At 30.3% G+C, this 17413-nt stretch overlaps 1 protein-coding gene across 1 annotated transcript in view; it reads right to left on the bottom strand.

The window, feature by feature from the left end:
- The window catches only part of LOC106466023, a 121520-nt gene that overhangs the window by 17643 nt on the left and 86464 nt on the right, over positions 1-17413 (bottom strand). The window contains exons 34-42 of the mRNA XM_022393985.1: positions 13655-13755; positions 11314-11512; positions 10322-10613; positions 10037-10158; positions 8085-8194; positions 7559-7665; positions 4093-4266; positions 2499-2875; positions 571-869 (exon numbers count right to left, since the gene is read on the bottom strand). Of these exons, the coding sequence (XP_022249693.1) occupies positions 571-869; positions 2499-2875; positions 4093-4266; positions 7559-7665; positions 8085-8194; positions 10037-10158; positions 10322-10613; positions 11314-11512; positions 13655-13755 (1781 nt within the window). The remainder of the gene's footprint in view (positions 1-570; positions 870-2498; positions 2876-4092; positions 4267-7558; positions 7666-8084; positions 8195-10036; positions 10159-10321; positions 10614-11313; positions 11513-13654; positions 13756-17413) is intronic.

The raw sequence follows: 17413 nt of genomic DNA, 5'->3' as shown, positions 1-17413 counted from the left end.
CACTATATATATATATATATATATATATATATATATATATAATGTATACAATGTTTCAAAAGAAATGGGCAAAAAAAAGCATAATACAGTACAATCATAATTTTGTGAATGTTGTAATTTAAATCCATAAACTAAGTTAAAAAAAGAAAACAGAGTAAATCTGAATTTAGTATCCCTTACTTTTCTGCGAGTCCTACTTCTACAAGTACCTTTGCCACTAGGACAAATTTTAGTTTTAAAATACGTAACTTGTTACTTTATTTTAAGCACATGATTTATATGTGTGTGAAACTTCTTGTTTTCATTGGTCGATGAATAATTATTGCAATTGTTTTGAGTTTATTCATATCATTTTTACATCAATTTAGACAGGTTAGAAAGTATCTGAAAAATTAAAGTTATGTCTGAAACAAATTTGCTTAGAAAAATCTTTACAACTGTCAAAATTTTTGCATATTTGTTTCGAGATGTATAAGTGAGCATTTGAAACATTTAATGAACATGTAAAATTAAAAAAATTAAAGCTAGTTTGTTACTCAAATAATAGCTTAAAAAAAAAAAGACACCTACATTGATCACTGTGAAGACTGTTGTTACTGTCATACATTGGTTCTTGTGTTTCACTCTTCTGTTTTTTATTTGTTCCAGGTCGAAGTCGAAGTGACCTCAAAGTGGCAGATGTATCATCAATCAATTGCTCTAATAGTGAACTTCGTCGTTTTGTGTTGACTACATCTATAAGGGAGTCAGGTTTACTTGTTACACTGGCTTTTCCCTTGGTGTGTTCACCATGTCTATGTCTACTCTGAGCCCAAGATTCAATGGCACGTAGCTGGGACAATGACTCCTCCAATGGAGATAGGGATTGTCTGAGAGATAATCATGTACATAAGCATGAAAACTGGAATAAAAATAATTTAGTAAAACGGGTTTCAAAATACACAGATTCAATTCTGAAAGATAGATCAAGCAGAACTTGATTCAGAATTACATGGGAAGAAAATTATAAGTACTTTCAAAACAGTAGATAACATAATGTATGAAAAATACACAAGATAAAGGATATATGATTACATAATATGAATGCCAGCTCTCATATACATTTGCACTTAAGTATTTTAAAACTATAACTACCAGATAACTGAAGAACAAATTTACAAAATGAGACTTTGGGATGTAACAGATCAAATTTTAATTCCTAGGTATTGTGAACGTAAATAAAATGAATGGAATCAAAAATCAGATCTCTTGTGACAAAACTACTAAGTTATTTACTAGATCTTGTTAACCTTATGTGCATGGATGGAGGTCAAAGTTTGCATGCTTTGACCTTGTACAGAGTGTCATTGAACATGCTATTATGCATTTCATGTCAGAATTATCAACAATTCATCTAAGAGTAAAGAAAATCTATATAAATAATATGCTTGCATTTGTCCATTTGGAACATTTATCACAAACTTCTTGATGCAACGAGTATGGTACATGATGGCATAATGTCACTGTCATCATGTAACGACTGGCTTCGATTTCAACTTTAGTTTTTATTTTTACAAAGTATTTCACACAATACTTAACTTGTGAGTAATTTCCTAAAAAATAAACATTACACTAAATACAATTGCTATGGGCTTCTCGACTTATTTAAGTCTAAAATACACATGAGCAGTTCGTTTAAAACCATGTGCTTCTCACTTTGTGAACATTCAGATGTTTCTGGGTGTTCAGCTAAATTTGCTTTTACATTTACTTTACTTTGCAATAATTTAGCTTTGCTTTGTTTCATAAACTGCTATAAGAAACATGTATAAAATAATCAAGAAAAATGACCAAAATCATTGATATTATCTTTCAAAGGTTTGGAATCTATATTTTTAGCTTGAATGCTTTTCTAATCAGATCCAGCTAATAAGCCAATTAGTTCAGTGGTTCCAAAACTGGGATCTGAACAATCTCTGGAGAGCCTCAGCAGATGTGGAAATATACTCATGAGAATTTTATATATTGCAATAAATATTTTCTCAAAATTCTATTCAATCATTAGGTTGGGGTCCTCAGTCAGGTTGTCCATATTAAAGTTCTCTGGGGGTCTGAAGCTAAAAAAAATTTAAAGTCTGTGGACTCGTGGAATTTTGTCAGCATCTTGTATAAGAAGTTTTATGAAGAAAACAAAACTAAACATTAAAGTACAACAAAAAAATTAAAAACCATTCATTCAAAAATATACATTAAGATAAATGACTACTTCTAAAATTATAAATCTATAACACAACAGCTATTTTTATCAATAAATAAAAAATATGGTTAAAATTCTTACAACACCAAAACTAGTTTTGGTTATTATTATTATTTTTTAATTAAGTAAATAAACTAACCTACAAGTAATTACCTAAATAAAATATCCATTTACAGGAAATTCCACAAATATATACATTAATAAAGTATTACTTTTCAAATCTAAGATAATGTTTTGTAACTTTCAACAGTTTTATTACTACCTTGATTCACAACTGGTACTTCTGACACTATTCTCATCATCACTGTATGACTCTTCATCATCATCTTCCTGCGTTTCCACCTCACTACTCCAGAACTGAGAGCTATCTATGTTTTCAATGCTACTGGTATAAGAACTGGAGGAAGAATCTCCTTCACTGTGGACAGGAAGCTTGTACTTGTGGCATAGTTTTATGTGGTTTTCAGATAAACCAGTCCACAAAACTCTTAACCAAGTAGGAAATGTACGTAATGGACGGCGGCCAAGATGAAACAACACAGCCACACATTGATGAGGTATTACCATAGCAACAGCAATTATAAAACCAGAAAAAACTTGCTCTGGAGAAAGGTCATTCACTAAAAAGATATCGTAGTTCTGGAAAATAAAAATTTACTTTTAAAGAAGAATATAAACTATATAAGGAAAACTTACACAAAGTCAAGAAATATCCACTTTTGTTAGGCCTTTCTGAAAATGATGGGAATAGAAGAGCTGTTTTACCACAAATATTATTAACAATAAGTTGATGACTCACTTTAGTTGCCATTTCAAAAACTCCTGCAATATCTGGAGAACACAAAAATAAACACTTTCATGAAATAAAATCTATACTTATAAAATAAAATATTTTATTATCTGGTAAAATAAAGTTTGAAAAGTATTTTCCCCAAAAGATTTATTTTCAAGATTGCAATGGGAAATGTATACTTACAAAGATTTTACATCTCTTAGGATATCATATTAGTATTCCAATGGTAGAAGCTTCTTATTTAATAACCAGCAATAGGGTATCATTGTAATGTACTGTACTTAATTAGCTAGACAATAAAACCAGTAGTTTGGTGTATCTTCTTTACTAAGTGGATGATGCAAAATGATTGTAGTTTATCACACATAACAATGGTACTTGTAAATATCACTTTACATGTAGGTACCAGAGATTGACAAATCCATTAAAAAAACTAATCCAGCACTGAAGTTTAAGTATTCCTCCTCCCTCCAATTTTAAATGACCCCAAAAAAAGTAAATATAAAAATAATCCCCCAATAACAAATTAAAATTATTATCACATACCAGATACAAAAAACAAAATTGAAGTAAAACAGCTTTATGGTTTGTTGACTACACCTTCCATATGCATATTACCATTATTCACCCATATTATGTCAAAGTGTGGGAAGGTCATGGGTACAATTTCATCTGGTATGTTAGGACACAAGAAAATTATAGGTTTTTTTGGCAAATACAAACCTCAGAATGTCTCGGTTTTTTCCTGAAGAATTATATGATAATATGGTAGTTTAAGTTGTAAAAAAAAAATGGTCTTACTATGGGTTAACTCTTTAACTCAAGTGGTAAACAGTGGTGTAGGAAGGAGTTGCAAAGTGGGTGTGCTTGGCTAGACATGTACATATTTATTATGAAAAATTGAAAATATAAGGAGCTGCTAAATATGTAAAAGTGGAAGTATTACAAGCACCCCCAGTTTCAATGCCTCTGGTAAAGCACTTGCCTAAAGTGTGAAAGTCACAATCATTTCACATGGAAAAAAAGAATTTCCACAATAATAGTAGAGAGTTGTGAACCTTACCTGATCAACTGAGTAATAATACCAGAGAGCAGTAAGGAAAGCTCCAGTCAAGACTTCGGACAAACAGCAGGCTAGTCTCTCTACTGATGTGTAGGTTGAGCAAGGAGAATGATAGAAAATGGAATTCCACATGTGGTGATTATTAAGATTTTCCATAAGTTGTTGATAGAATTTCTGTAAAAAACAATTTCAGTTTCCTAAAGGCTGGTTTAAATATGTTTAGTACATTAAACATACCTGTCAACATTAAAATTTTAAAAATAGTAATCCCTACCAGGACAAGGAAAATGGTGTCACTGGTCATTTCTCCAACTACTTGCAGATGTGTTGATTCTAGAGTATCTGTATCGTTTAGTGATTTCCGAATCTGGAAACATTTTTGGTAAAAAAATTTGAAGCATGGTCCAAAACCTCTAAAGGAAGATTGTGTTCCACAATGAAGGGGTGAATAAACATTCCACTCTTATCATATATTTCCTGATTTTATATTGGATTGTATGAAAAATGAGTCCAGTTTATTAATTCCAGATGTCCCCAAACAATTTTGCTGGTGTTTAGTAGTGTTGAGATGTTTTTGAAGTCATTTTCACCTCTGTGAGCAGTGGAGAAATTACAAACACAAATTGTACATCTTACATAATTCATACCCTTTGAGGATGATACAATATCATTGAACTTTTGTAAATACTCTTGCCTAAACTTCTGCTATCTAGAAATTTGAATCATTGGGTATGAATAAAAACTATATTTTTCTGCCATTTTCCTCTCAAAAAATGATCAGCACACCCTAGACACTTACTGCTAACATGCTTTTTTAATTTCAAATGTTTGTAAGATTGAGATGGAGAGCAGTGAATTATTTCTGGAAAATTATTAGTAGAAAAAAGTTTGGTGAAAATATTCTGGAATTTTGCATAAAATCACAAAATAACAATTCGTACAGGCATAAGATGAAAGAAAAATTGGAACAATTATGCCTAACTCATAAGAGTTAGGAGATCTACATTAAACGTTCACATGTGTGAAAAAGAACTGACTTCCAGGTAATATAGTAAATCACATATCTTTCAACAGAGAATTATAATAACAGTAAATTTTGATATAAAACTTAGCAGTCTCAATCCACAAAGACTACGTCTCTAGAACGTTTGTTAATCAGTACTAAAGTACAAGTTTTGTATTATGATTTTTCCTGTTGCAGTTCTTTACAACATTAATTTGTATATTAATTGGAGTTTTCAACCTGAATGGCACCTTACATACATATGAACTATAAATAGTGCGATTAGAAACCCATATGGTTCAGGCATAACCCTAACTAATTTTGAACTACTGAATAGAGGGAAGACAGTCAGCACCACATACTACTACATCAGATTTTTCTGGCTGTTTGAATGGAATAATTGGATTGATTGTTACTTTATAATGCATTCACAACTGAAATGTGGTGTGTATTCAGTGGCATAATTTGTTGAAACTCAGACTCTTTAATCCATAGCTTAACATGCTAATCACTAGGCCACGCCAAACCTTTTTTCCTAGTTATCACAAATTTTGTTGTTAAACATATATGAAGTCAGGTGAAAATATGTAAAAACTACAACTAAAGTAAAGTGTCTTGATATTTAATTTTATAATAAAGTGAGCTTTCAGTAAGACTGAAAAGTACGATTTTTTCCCCTTATTATCAAAATGATGATATTAGTGAGAAAGAAACCTATACATTTGTGATGAATAAAGGGCAATTCAAACAAAACTCCTGTGTTTGCTAATGCAAATAATACTTGCTTCATTCCTTGAAATATATTGATATTAAGTCCATGTCAAAAAATGCCATCATAATGCATTAATCAAGAGAGTACCATGAAAAATACTGTAGTCAATTCTGAAGAAATTCTTTCAATTAAAGACATACCTAATATATGAGTAGGGTTCAAAGCAAGTGTCCTAACAAAGGTAAGAAACTTCTATTAGATTCTTGATACTGATTAAATATTTTTGGAGAAATTATAGGCAGCTTTCTAAGTTAAACCTGAGGCATAAAGTCTGTTACATTCTGCCAATATGATATTCAACTTTCACAGAAAGTCAAAATCAAATGCTATTAATAAATAGAAAAGAACGAGTCGTGTTGTTTAATGAAAGTAAAATACAGTAAATCTCTCCTAATACTTGGTTTTTAAACACTAATATTCTTTACTCTTCAAGTAATATAAAACTGAACTTAAATTTTCTGTTTATTCTGTATGAAGAATTATGTAAAATATTTCAAGCTATTATCAATTTTAAGTAATAAGCTTTACTGTCACCTCTGATACTAAAACATGCAATAATCCAAAATGAAACCACCTGGTTCAACAGAGTGCATGTTAGTATTGTATTTGTATCAAATTCTGATTAAAACACATGTTTTACAAATTAAAATAATATAATGTAGAAAACTACTAAATAGAGAAATATCAATACTTTCATGGCCTTTCCTCAAGCAGTGTAGATGTACATGGTAAAATCATGTGAACAGACTGATACAAGAGTTAGAAATAACATCAAGAGAGAGAGTTTATATGCAACACATTAAATAAAAGAGAAAAAATTTCTAAGTTTCTTTACTAATGGCAGCATTTGTTTTTATATTGTACTTGACCTTTATCATAAAATGCCATGGCTTTGTCATAATTTGTTGCTAATTTTGAGGACTGCTGCTTTAACAGTTATCTACTTACTAATTAAGAGCCAAAATTAAGGGCAAAAACAAGTTAGTTCAAATCATATTTCTAATGTAAATCAGTGAATCATTTTCAGAATTCAGATCCATTTTTAAAATTAGTACATTTTTCTACTGGAAGCAAGATGTATTAAAGTTAATGAATGAGTTAACAAGCAAAATAATCCTTTCTTACCAGTGTAGAAGCTTGAAATTTTGCTAATAAGATAGTACAAGATGACTCTAGAACACTTTTAACATTTCCTAATCTTATTAATATTCTTCAAAACAATACAAGGTAAAAATTGAAAGCAGTTAAGGGTTTCATCTTTGAAAAAAAATGTACCCACTTGTAGCTTAAGCATGAAAAAATAGAGACTTGTGGTGGCCATTAAATCAGAAAAAACAGTTAAGAAGGGTCATACTAGTGACATAATATTAGGATTAGTGAAAGATGTGTCAATTCTCAGGACCCAAGAACAAAAATTACCAATAAAACACTTTCTCTGTTTTCATGATAAATGTTTAGAACAAAAAATATTTGAATAAAAGTTTAATCTGAGGAATTAAAAAAAGGAAAAGCTTTATTGTTTCATTGCTTTTCCAAAAATGAGAAGGAAGGCATGTTTGTGCATCTTTTATTGCAAATAGTGAAACCTAAAATATACTAAACACAATATTTTAAAAGAGTTAAATATTAAAACTTCAAAAGCATGAAATTGATAAATGCATACTACAAAGAAACAATGAAATAATACGCACCTCCCAAAAACTTGGCGACTGTTCACAAACAGGAATTTCTCTTTCCACCTGTCCGTCATCTTCTTCCACAGAGAGCCACTGCTCACAGGTGAAGTAGAAAGTTTCATCTGCATTAAGAGCAATCCAATACTAATTAGGTATGCTTAGTAGCGACTTTTATTAAATACACAAACAAAATGAACAATATTAAATCCTGTAAACAGCAGGAAAACAGACACAGCAATTTTGAAAATTATTCAGCTGAAAAAAAAAAAAGGATTAATTATGATAAATTCCTCAATTATGATGATAGAAAAAGTACCACTACTTCAACAACTAGTCATCCATCAACTTACCAAAAACATAACCTAACAAAGGTGTTGTCCATTTAAAATAATTTATTTGGGAAAATGTTAGTGAATGCACAAGCCTAAGCTCATTAATTAAATTCCTCTTCTCATAGTTTATAATATGTATGAAAATAAAAAAAGAGCTGAAACTAAATGAAATATGTACTGACAAAGATTTGTGCACATTAAATACTCACTGGTATTTAGATGAGTTACGGTGATGTCTTTCAAATACCAAGATGGAGAGGAACCACTGTTGTTGTGCCACACCTGAACCTTCCAGAGCTGTCCAAGTGGTTTGGCTGTGCTGTAAGTGACATAATTTAAAACTCATGATACTTTTATTTGTAACAAGATAAAATTATCTGTAAGCAAAATAACAATGTAATATTGACAGTTTTTTCCACATTCAACAAAAATACCTTAAGCACACCTAAAATTGTAAATATACATAATTTCACATAAAATATGTTTTTAAATATCACTGGACAGTAATGAACAGATTTAATTCCAAGTATACTAATAAAAAAGTTGGTTCTTCATATTAAGAATAGGTGTAAAATATTCTTACTGAAGAGCTAAATGAAATATACAAGATATATACACACACGTATAAAAATATCAGATGTTTTGTAACAGCAAAAAACATGGTTATCAACAATGGTACAGTTGCTGGATGACCACTTGCCACAGTTACAGTGTACTCAACACAATGCTCATAGACAAAACTGAATGCTGTGTGAATGTACACATAGTTCGAAATATGCTTCATAAGGCAGGCCTTCATACTTTCAGCAAGGCATGAAATAGGTTGTCTGCAATAATGCCAAATATATGACCACTGGACCAAAATGAAAGGTGAAGCAACCTTCATTTTATTTTACCTCGAAGACAGATAACAGGATGATTCACATTGGAAAAAGTCTGGAACGAGGCCCATTTTCATAGAATAACATAATACATACAGCAGTGGTGCAAGTTTGGTGTGGACAGAATTAATTATTGATGGATATTCCAGCCTCTGTATGTACATCTATAGAATGATAATGTTAATGCCACATGATATATAAGAATCATGACCTATAATTCTTTGTGATTTCATTGTTATGCCTGATGCAAATGGCTCCAACTTAAGCTTCTTGGATAATAATACCCTTTCTTATAGCAATACACTGGTGAACACATACCTTGAAGAAGAGACAACTGAATAAAGGAAATGACTTGAATTGCTAACTGGATTTAAATCATGTATGAGATGCTCTTGGGTGTTGTGATTTTCCCAGAATCTTATCACTAATCTGATTTTAAGTATACATTAGTGCCAGGTTGCCCTTACTTTTTGTGATGACAATACACCGTATAGAAACAAAATATCATCGGCTGTAAAGCCACCTCTATCAAATGGCTGCAAACTTCTGTACTTAATATCACATGGCAGATCATCAGGTGCCTGATATAGATAATAATGAACTGAAAGGTGTGTAGCTGGCACTATTTTACCTTGCCGTAGCTAAAATATTAAAAATTCTAGTTATCCTTTTCTCAGAGGACATGGACAGAGGGTATAGACAGACATTTATTAACAACATGACTATTATTAATCTCTCAATATAAATGGATCTATTTTATCATCCTTTCATTTTGAATGTAAAAATTCTAGCTTACTTGTATGAGAAAAATCCTTCTTAACTCTTTAAACCACAAGTTTTTGCATGTTCTGCCAGAATTATTTTCATTGTGTCCTAATAACTGTCACCATACCTTATAAAATTTCCAGTTTATTTACGAAAGGTGAATAATAACATGGTTTGGATTAGTTTTCAGCTAGAGACATAAATGATATCAGGTGCTGTCACCACCTGATAAGTAAATCAAGATTTTTGGCTGGACACTTTCAGCATTCGTTCTGGTTCAAGGAGTTAATAAACACGGGTAGCATAAACATTTGAAGGTTCATCTGGACACCACAATCTTATCAGGCTAGCCTGGATAGTTTGAAAATTTTTTATTTTCAAGTTCTTGTAGTATTCCACTGGTGGCTATAAACATGTTACTGACTGAACTTTACTCAAATTCTGAAATGATGCTTTAGGCTTAAGTTCTCACAAGAATAACTTAAAGTACAAAAAAAATTCTAACAATCCTTTACCTCACAACAAAAGATACAAGAGACCCTCGTAGAAACAGAGGCTGAATGAAATTTTCATGTTCTTCTGGGAGAAGCTGCTTTGTCTCAGACATCCATTTATCTCCATGTAGAACCAAACAAACCTGTAATGCCACATTGAGCATAAACGTCAGGAAAATAAAAAATCAGAATGAACTTACTAATAGAAAGAATTACGATACATTACAGCTTATATTACCTTTAAAATCTAAATGCTTTTTTTTGCAATATCTTGATTTTTTTTTTCAGCTAGTAAAATAAATGCACCTGTGAAGTTGTTCCTGCCTCCCAAAAAGACCCAGTGGCTATTGTAACCAAATACTGTTGACTAGTAGGGCTGTCATTCTTGTTGAGGATGAAAAAGTGTGAGCCTTTTACACTAGGGTTACACACTGTCAAAAGTATGACCATTAAAACAACAAATATGACAATGATTACAAGCAGAACAATAACAGGAGCAGGGTGGGGACTTTTCACGAAAAGATCGTCAACCGGTATATGCATGACAACAGATGTAGGAACATACAGGTAAAATCCAACAGGTGTGATCAAGGAGCACCTGGAACAGAAACCAAAACTATCAGTGTACATATACATATATATTATCTTCATTGCTAGTGAAATTTCGGAACTAAAAATATGGGACATAATAACAGAATATTGTTTGAACATGATTTTCAGCATATGTAATATTAACAAGTACAAGAATAAAAGGATATATTAGCACAGTTAGCATTCTGTCACTAAATAATTACTTGTATTAACTTTACATAAGATAAAAATTAATGATAGAGCACAACATGAATGTGATAATAGAAAGCATTTATTAAATGTTTCTGAATCATCAAAATTCCATCATCAGTAATCTAGAGGTACAAAACAAACAAGAAATATTTGTAATTACAACAGAAATATGATATACGTAAGAAGTAAACAATTTGAATATACAAATTATAACATGACAAAATGAAACACTTGGCACAAATGAAATACTTAAATTAAATTAAAACCAAAACACATCAACAAAAAACACTCCAGCTACACAGTGTCTCAACAAATTACAGTATATTAAAAACTAGAGTTCAATATTGCAATAGTTTAACTATATAAAATTATTCTTGTCTTAGAAGTTCAGATTACATCACAACAGTACAAGAATCAGCTAAGAAACATGAACTGAAAAGCATTTGAGTTTAAGTATTCTATATAATAAAATACCTATTATTTTATAAGTTTTCATCTTACAAACTATACTTCACCTGCATTTCACAACATTTTTATTCTGGGAGTCTTCTGTATGGCAAGTCTTAAAAGACCACAACTGTGTGTCATTCTCCCACTGAACACACTGCTGCCAAGACAGATCAAGAGTGTATGTTCTTGATTTGGGTTTCTCAGTTCTCCAGAAAGACATGGGTTTAGGTGACTCCAACACTGTGAGGTAGTACGTGCCTATCTCTGATGGATAAAATAAAATGAAAAACAATTAATATATGATTTAAAAATGACAAGTAAGTATATTTTAATAACCAGAATGTATTTTAAATAACTGATAAAAGCTATCAAGAAAAGAAAAAAATGACTATTAAAATAATTATTCTGTGATTAAACAGTACTTTGAAATACATTAACATTTTGTTCCCAATTTTAAGTTGTGTGTATGTGTGTGGAAAAAGCTCATAACAACATGTACTAAAATTAATGCTTGTACACACACAAATTTATTCCATTCAATCTATGACAAGCAAGCTTGATTCTTTAGAATATTTGTAAGAAAGTCTTAAATTACATACCAACAACTTTTTTAAATTGGACATATAACGAACAGTGTAAAATACCAGTGAAATTTTAATAAGAAAATTTTCAATTATACATTAAAAAATTTTTGAATTTAGGTATGTCAAGAGCAATGTAAAATACTAATGATCTACAATGGATTAATTCTCTTTCTGTTTGAAATATGAAAGCATAATCTTTATTTAAAAACTGCCAAAGTAAAGTAACTTATTTACCTATAAAAAAGGGAACCATAAAAAGGTATTATTACAAGTGAATACGAGTTTGAATGTCAAATTTTTATATAAAAATGCTGTCATACATCATATAAGTAAGACTCGTAGGGAGTTATTTCAAAATACACAAAGTATCTGCTTCACTGCTCATTAATCTACTTTTGGATCAATGTTTTAAAATATTTTAATAAAACAGTTATTTTATGCCAATGCTGAAGTTATTATAAAACAGTACTCACTTTGGAGGACATTATGATACATGATGGTAATTATTATTATTTTGGTTTGTATATACTCAGTAAAGTAGAATTCTAAAGTTAACACAGCTAAAAGTTAAAATAAGAAGCAACTCCCCCAACAAAAAATAGAAACATTAAATCTATAGTTTAAAAGTTATTATATCAAATTTCACATAAAGCTAATGTATATGTCAAATAACTGTCATATATATAACTGTCAAATATATGTCATACAATAGTATGAACACAGAAGGGTTACAAAAAATGACAAAATGGTCATTTTATGGACAGCAATAGCCTTTGTGCATGTTCAGCAAATATATTAATGTATTTACAACAAACAAAAATTCAGTTAATACTATTTGTACACAAACCCAAACCTAACATATACAAGCCCTTGATATGACTTTCCATACAAAATTACTCTTGTAGTATTTCCTTTGTAATAATTCATACTAATCTATTCACACTTAAACTAAACTTCAAAAATATACTAGGAAATTAAACTTTACTCATACTGGTTTGATTAACTTTTGTTTACAGTTATGATACCTTAATACTGTTTTGTCTCACACATTTTAGTTATAATGAACACAGAATTTTCCTTTCTGTTTAATAAAACTGCTGATTTGAAAAATATACTTATGTTCAAAGATCCAAGTGTGAAAATTGGATTAATACTTAAACTGTTAAATTTATAAAAATTTGCCAAAAATCACAGCTTAATTAATGGCTTTATAAAATTCCATCTGTGCAGCTTTTCCAGAAACTCATAAATGATACATTTTCAAGTGTCTGATAATTTTCAAAAGGTAGAAGAAATGAATCCATATTTATTACATTTATGTGCTTAGTTTGCAAATATAAAACCTCTCTTACCAAACTATATTTTTTCCTAACTTAAAAAACAAATATAATTCTTATGAGGTTTTGAGTCTGTTTTACTTCACCTATAGCACTTAATTTAGGTATGTGAATAATGTTATGAAATTTTCTCAAATTCATTACTCAATATTATACAGCAGACCAACCATTTAACAATACATGAAAGTATATTTCTTGTTACCTCTTTATCTAAGGTTCTAAAAAACAATCTAATAATTTTATTAGAGTATTTTATAAAATAATGCTTACATTACTATTCCCAAAAATTCAAACACAATAACAAGAAAAGAAGACTGCTTACTGCACAATAATAATATGTGAAAAGCTATAAATGTACATGAAAAACAAGGGGGGACTGAATTCTTAGTTTTTGACTTTTAGCCTTCTTCAGATAAAAAACAATGACCATTTGCTTTATTCAACATATACTATTAGAAAGGTACTTAAAAATACTTAGTTCTGACCTGTTAATGATCCTGCAGGAACAAATATTTTCAAAGTAGAATCTTGAATACTAGTTTTCTGTCGATAAATATAATTGTTGGAACTTGGAAACCTATGCAAACTTAAAACAGACAGACATGGTAAGTGAGAGAGAATTCTTACTTTGTTGATTTTAAAGTATGAGAAACCATATAATATGCCAATCTCGAAATTAAAACCACTGAAGGAATACATAATATAATGTAATTTTGGATTAGTACGGTCTAAACCAAAGTTTACAGAAATTAGTTCTAAGCGTAATGAATAAAACTTTGAAGCTTCGTATTGCCATTAATCTATGAAAGAATAAAGCTTATATATATGTTTTGGTTATTACTATTATTTTTTCATTAATTGATTACTTATTGGTACAGTGTAAAACTGATTTAAGTTTATTCTACCAATATCTGGATTAATTCCAGTAACACTTAAGTTTGCAGTTCTTGTTCACAAGATGAGATGTGACTGAAAAGTTATAGATTACACAAGCTCTGTATTATTTTTGTTAAAAATATAACATATAATAATAGACTGAAATGCACTAAATTAACATTATCTTATTTATACTTAGAATATTCCACACACATAATTTGTAATACTATTGAAAATATTTCTTAAAAGATGAAATAGAGCTTCAGTAAAGAGAACAAGGTTAATTTTTGTTTCAGATATTCTAATGAAGCTACACAAGGGATATCTGTGCTAACTTTCCATAATTTTGAACTGAGGTACTAGAGAGAGAGAAAGCAGCTAATCAACAGCACCCACAGTAAACTCTTGTGTTACTCTAATAAAATATAGGTATTTGACCATTACTCTTATAACTGCTAAACTATAGCTGGCCCAAGGTTAATATGTGGGTAACAAAACAAGATCAAGAAATTTTTACATATACCAGCCAACACAGCTGCAACTTAAATCTTCAAGTTTGAATACCCTAGATATTACACTATATAGAAAATAGTCTATAAAATTTTGTTACAAAATTAATGATTATATTCTGTACACAAATTCAATCTTATTAAAAATAAAGGCTTAACTATTTTACATTCTACAAAAATATTATAACCTTTTAATAAATGAGTAAGGTTGCCATTTCATTACAAAGGCTAGCCCTCCTAGTCTATCAAAAACTGGGAAAGCCACATGTTCACCACTTGATTGGTTTCAGAGAAATTTTTCTTCGATAGTGAACTGTATTATGTCAACTCAGAAGGTATGAGATAACAGGTTGAATTCATATTAATTTCACGCAGTATTGAGTACAATTATCACAGATACCACAGTGTAATCACAACATTTAATTGGCTTGGATTGCAACAGTTCTTTAAGGTTTAACTTAGTTGTGATTGTTATGGTGTACGACTTTACTTTAGATGTGCATAGTTATAGTGCATGGTTGATGTTTTGAGGGTTATCATGGAGCCTATGGATTGACTTGTAAAAGTCTATGATTAGTTCCACTAAATGAAGGAGAAACTCAAACATCCTCAAATGGATTATCTTTAAAGTATTGGGATTTTATATTGCAAGGATGTGCTTGAAGAATGAGGAATCAAAAAAAATTAATTGAATTTAATGGAGGTGAAGAAATTGTTAGTGTTCAGACAACTTATACTAGATATATGAAAGATTATTACAGAAATATCAAAAGTGAAATATTAATAAATTGAAAATTATTTCACAGTAATTAATTAACTGAAATGGTTAACAATTAAGATTTAATCATCTGGTTTTACTGGAATGAATTATGAAATTTATACTGAATGTTGGTAGTGCTGCCTTTAATCATATTTTATAATTAAAAATATCTGTATGGTAAAATTTTTTCCTCTGAGAGATGTTTAATTATATGAATAAAATAAATGGGAAATGTTTGATTACAAATTGTTACTGGTGAAACAATGCTTAATAAATAAAATGATTGAGAAAATAAAATGAACAGTATTATTAACCTTAATATCCAAAAGTTATAAATAAGGCTTAACTGACAAAATTTCACATGATTTATGAAATACTGTTGAACTTGAAATAGAAGAAAAGAAGAACTTATTCCTGTGGTCTACACACCTGAAACTTTGCTCACCTAGCTTCAAGTTACAGGTTGAGACAATTCTTCAGGTGTATAGGCTGCAGGTTAGGAACTAATGAAGATGCATATGTCAGTAAAGTCTTTATACTTCATCATTTAGGTGTACAGGCTGCATGTTAGGAACTAATGAAGATGCATATGTCAGTAAAGACAATTCTTCAGGTGTATAGGCTGCAGGTTAGGAACTAATGAAGATGCATATGTCAGTAAAGACAATTCCTCAGGTGTATAGACTGCAGGTTAGGAACTAATGAAGATGCATATGTCAGTAAAGACAATTCTTCAGATGTACAGGCTGCAGGTTAGGAACTAATGAAGATGTATATGTCAGTAAAGTCTTTATACTTCATCATTCAGGTGTACAGGCTGCAGGTTAGGAACTAATGAAGATGCATATGTCAGTAAAGACAATTCTTCAGGTGTATAGACTGCAGGTTAAGAACTAATGAAGATGCATATGTCAGTAAAGTCTTTATACTTCCTCATAAATAATTTCTAGGTGGCCATTAGACTTAAAACTAAAAAGCTATCAGTGATTATAAAGCAATGCAACAGTATAATGTTATTACAGGTTATATGACATACATTATTATCTTATCATAGGTGAGGTGACATAATTTAATATCTTACAATAAGCAAGAGTGATACTCATTTTAAGATCACTGGTCTTTCCAATGTCCTTTTACATCAATCTGACTTAGTGCTTGAGAAGTTTAATAAAGCACTACAAGTCACTCTTTATTCACTGACACTAATATTCTGGCAGTGATTATCATCTTTTAATTAGCCAGTCAGGTACAGTTTGAGCTGAGTCTAACTGTGGAGTAAGAATTCAAGTCATTTAGCTCTAAACATATATTACATGTTGAATCAAACATGCACAAATAGCTACTTCTTGCATAAGCTCACTTATTTATACATAACATTGTATTGAAAATTTACTCCATATAAAATTTTATTTAATAATGCAACTTCTGAACAACAAACAAAACAGACTTGTCAAGCTTCCACACAAAATGTTTGTATACCTGTACAGTGGATGCCGGTTTGCTACACTGACACACCTGAAACTTTGCTCACCTTTTCATCAAATGACTCAGGTTGAGACAAAGTTTCAGGCACAGCAGAATGGCAAATTTCTTAGATCACCATAGCACAATTGTATCTACTTGAAAATGGTTAAAGGAATGATCAACTTACATGTTGACACAACAACTTAACTGAAACTATTAACTCCATTATCAAAATTTTGCATAAGGTAAAGTGAATCAGTTTCTAAAATGAAGTTCAATATTTTCTACAATAATCTAACTGTCTTTAAAATTAAATATAAACTACTGAGTTTTGCAACTGTGTTCAAATTATTTGGAGCATTCTATGTGAATTCATCAACAAATTAAACTTGACTAAAACAACCTCAGTTAAACCTGGTAGATAATATTATAACTAGGAACCTGATCATATAAACATGTGACATAGTTTCAAAAAGTATCAGTTGCTTTACTTGTATGACTTTACTCGTCACACATTTAGAAAATAACGTACAATTAGTAGCATTACAAGAAGAATATGCTACACAGATTTTAAGACAGATGATGCTCATAAATCTCCAGTAAAACCTTAAAAATCTATACACAAATCTATAAAT

This window comes from Limulus polyphemus, unplaced genomic scaffold, assembly GCF_000517525.1.
Source record: "Limulus polyphemus unplaced genomic scaffold, Limulus_polyphemus-2.1.2 Scaffold2125, whole genome shotgun sequence".
NCBI classification, from domain to species: domain Eukaryota; kingdom Metazoa; phylum Arthropoda; class Merostomata; order Xiphosura; family Limulidae; genus Limulus; species Limulus polyphemus.
This window is presented reverse-complemented; position numbering and strand designations above follow the sequence as displayed.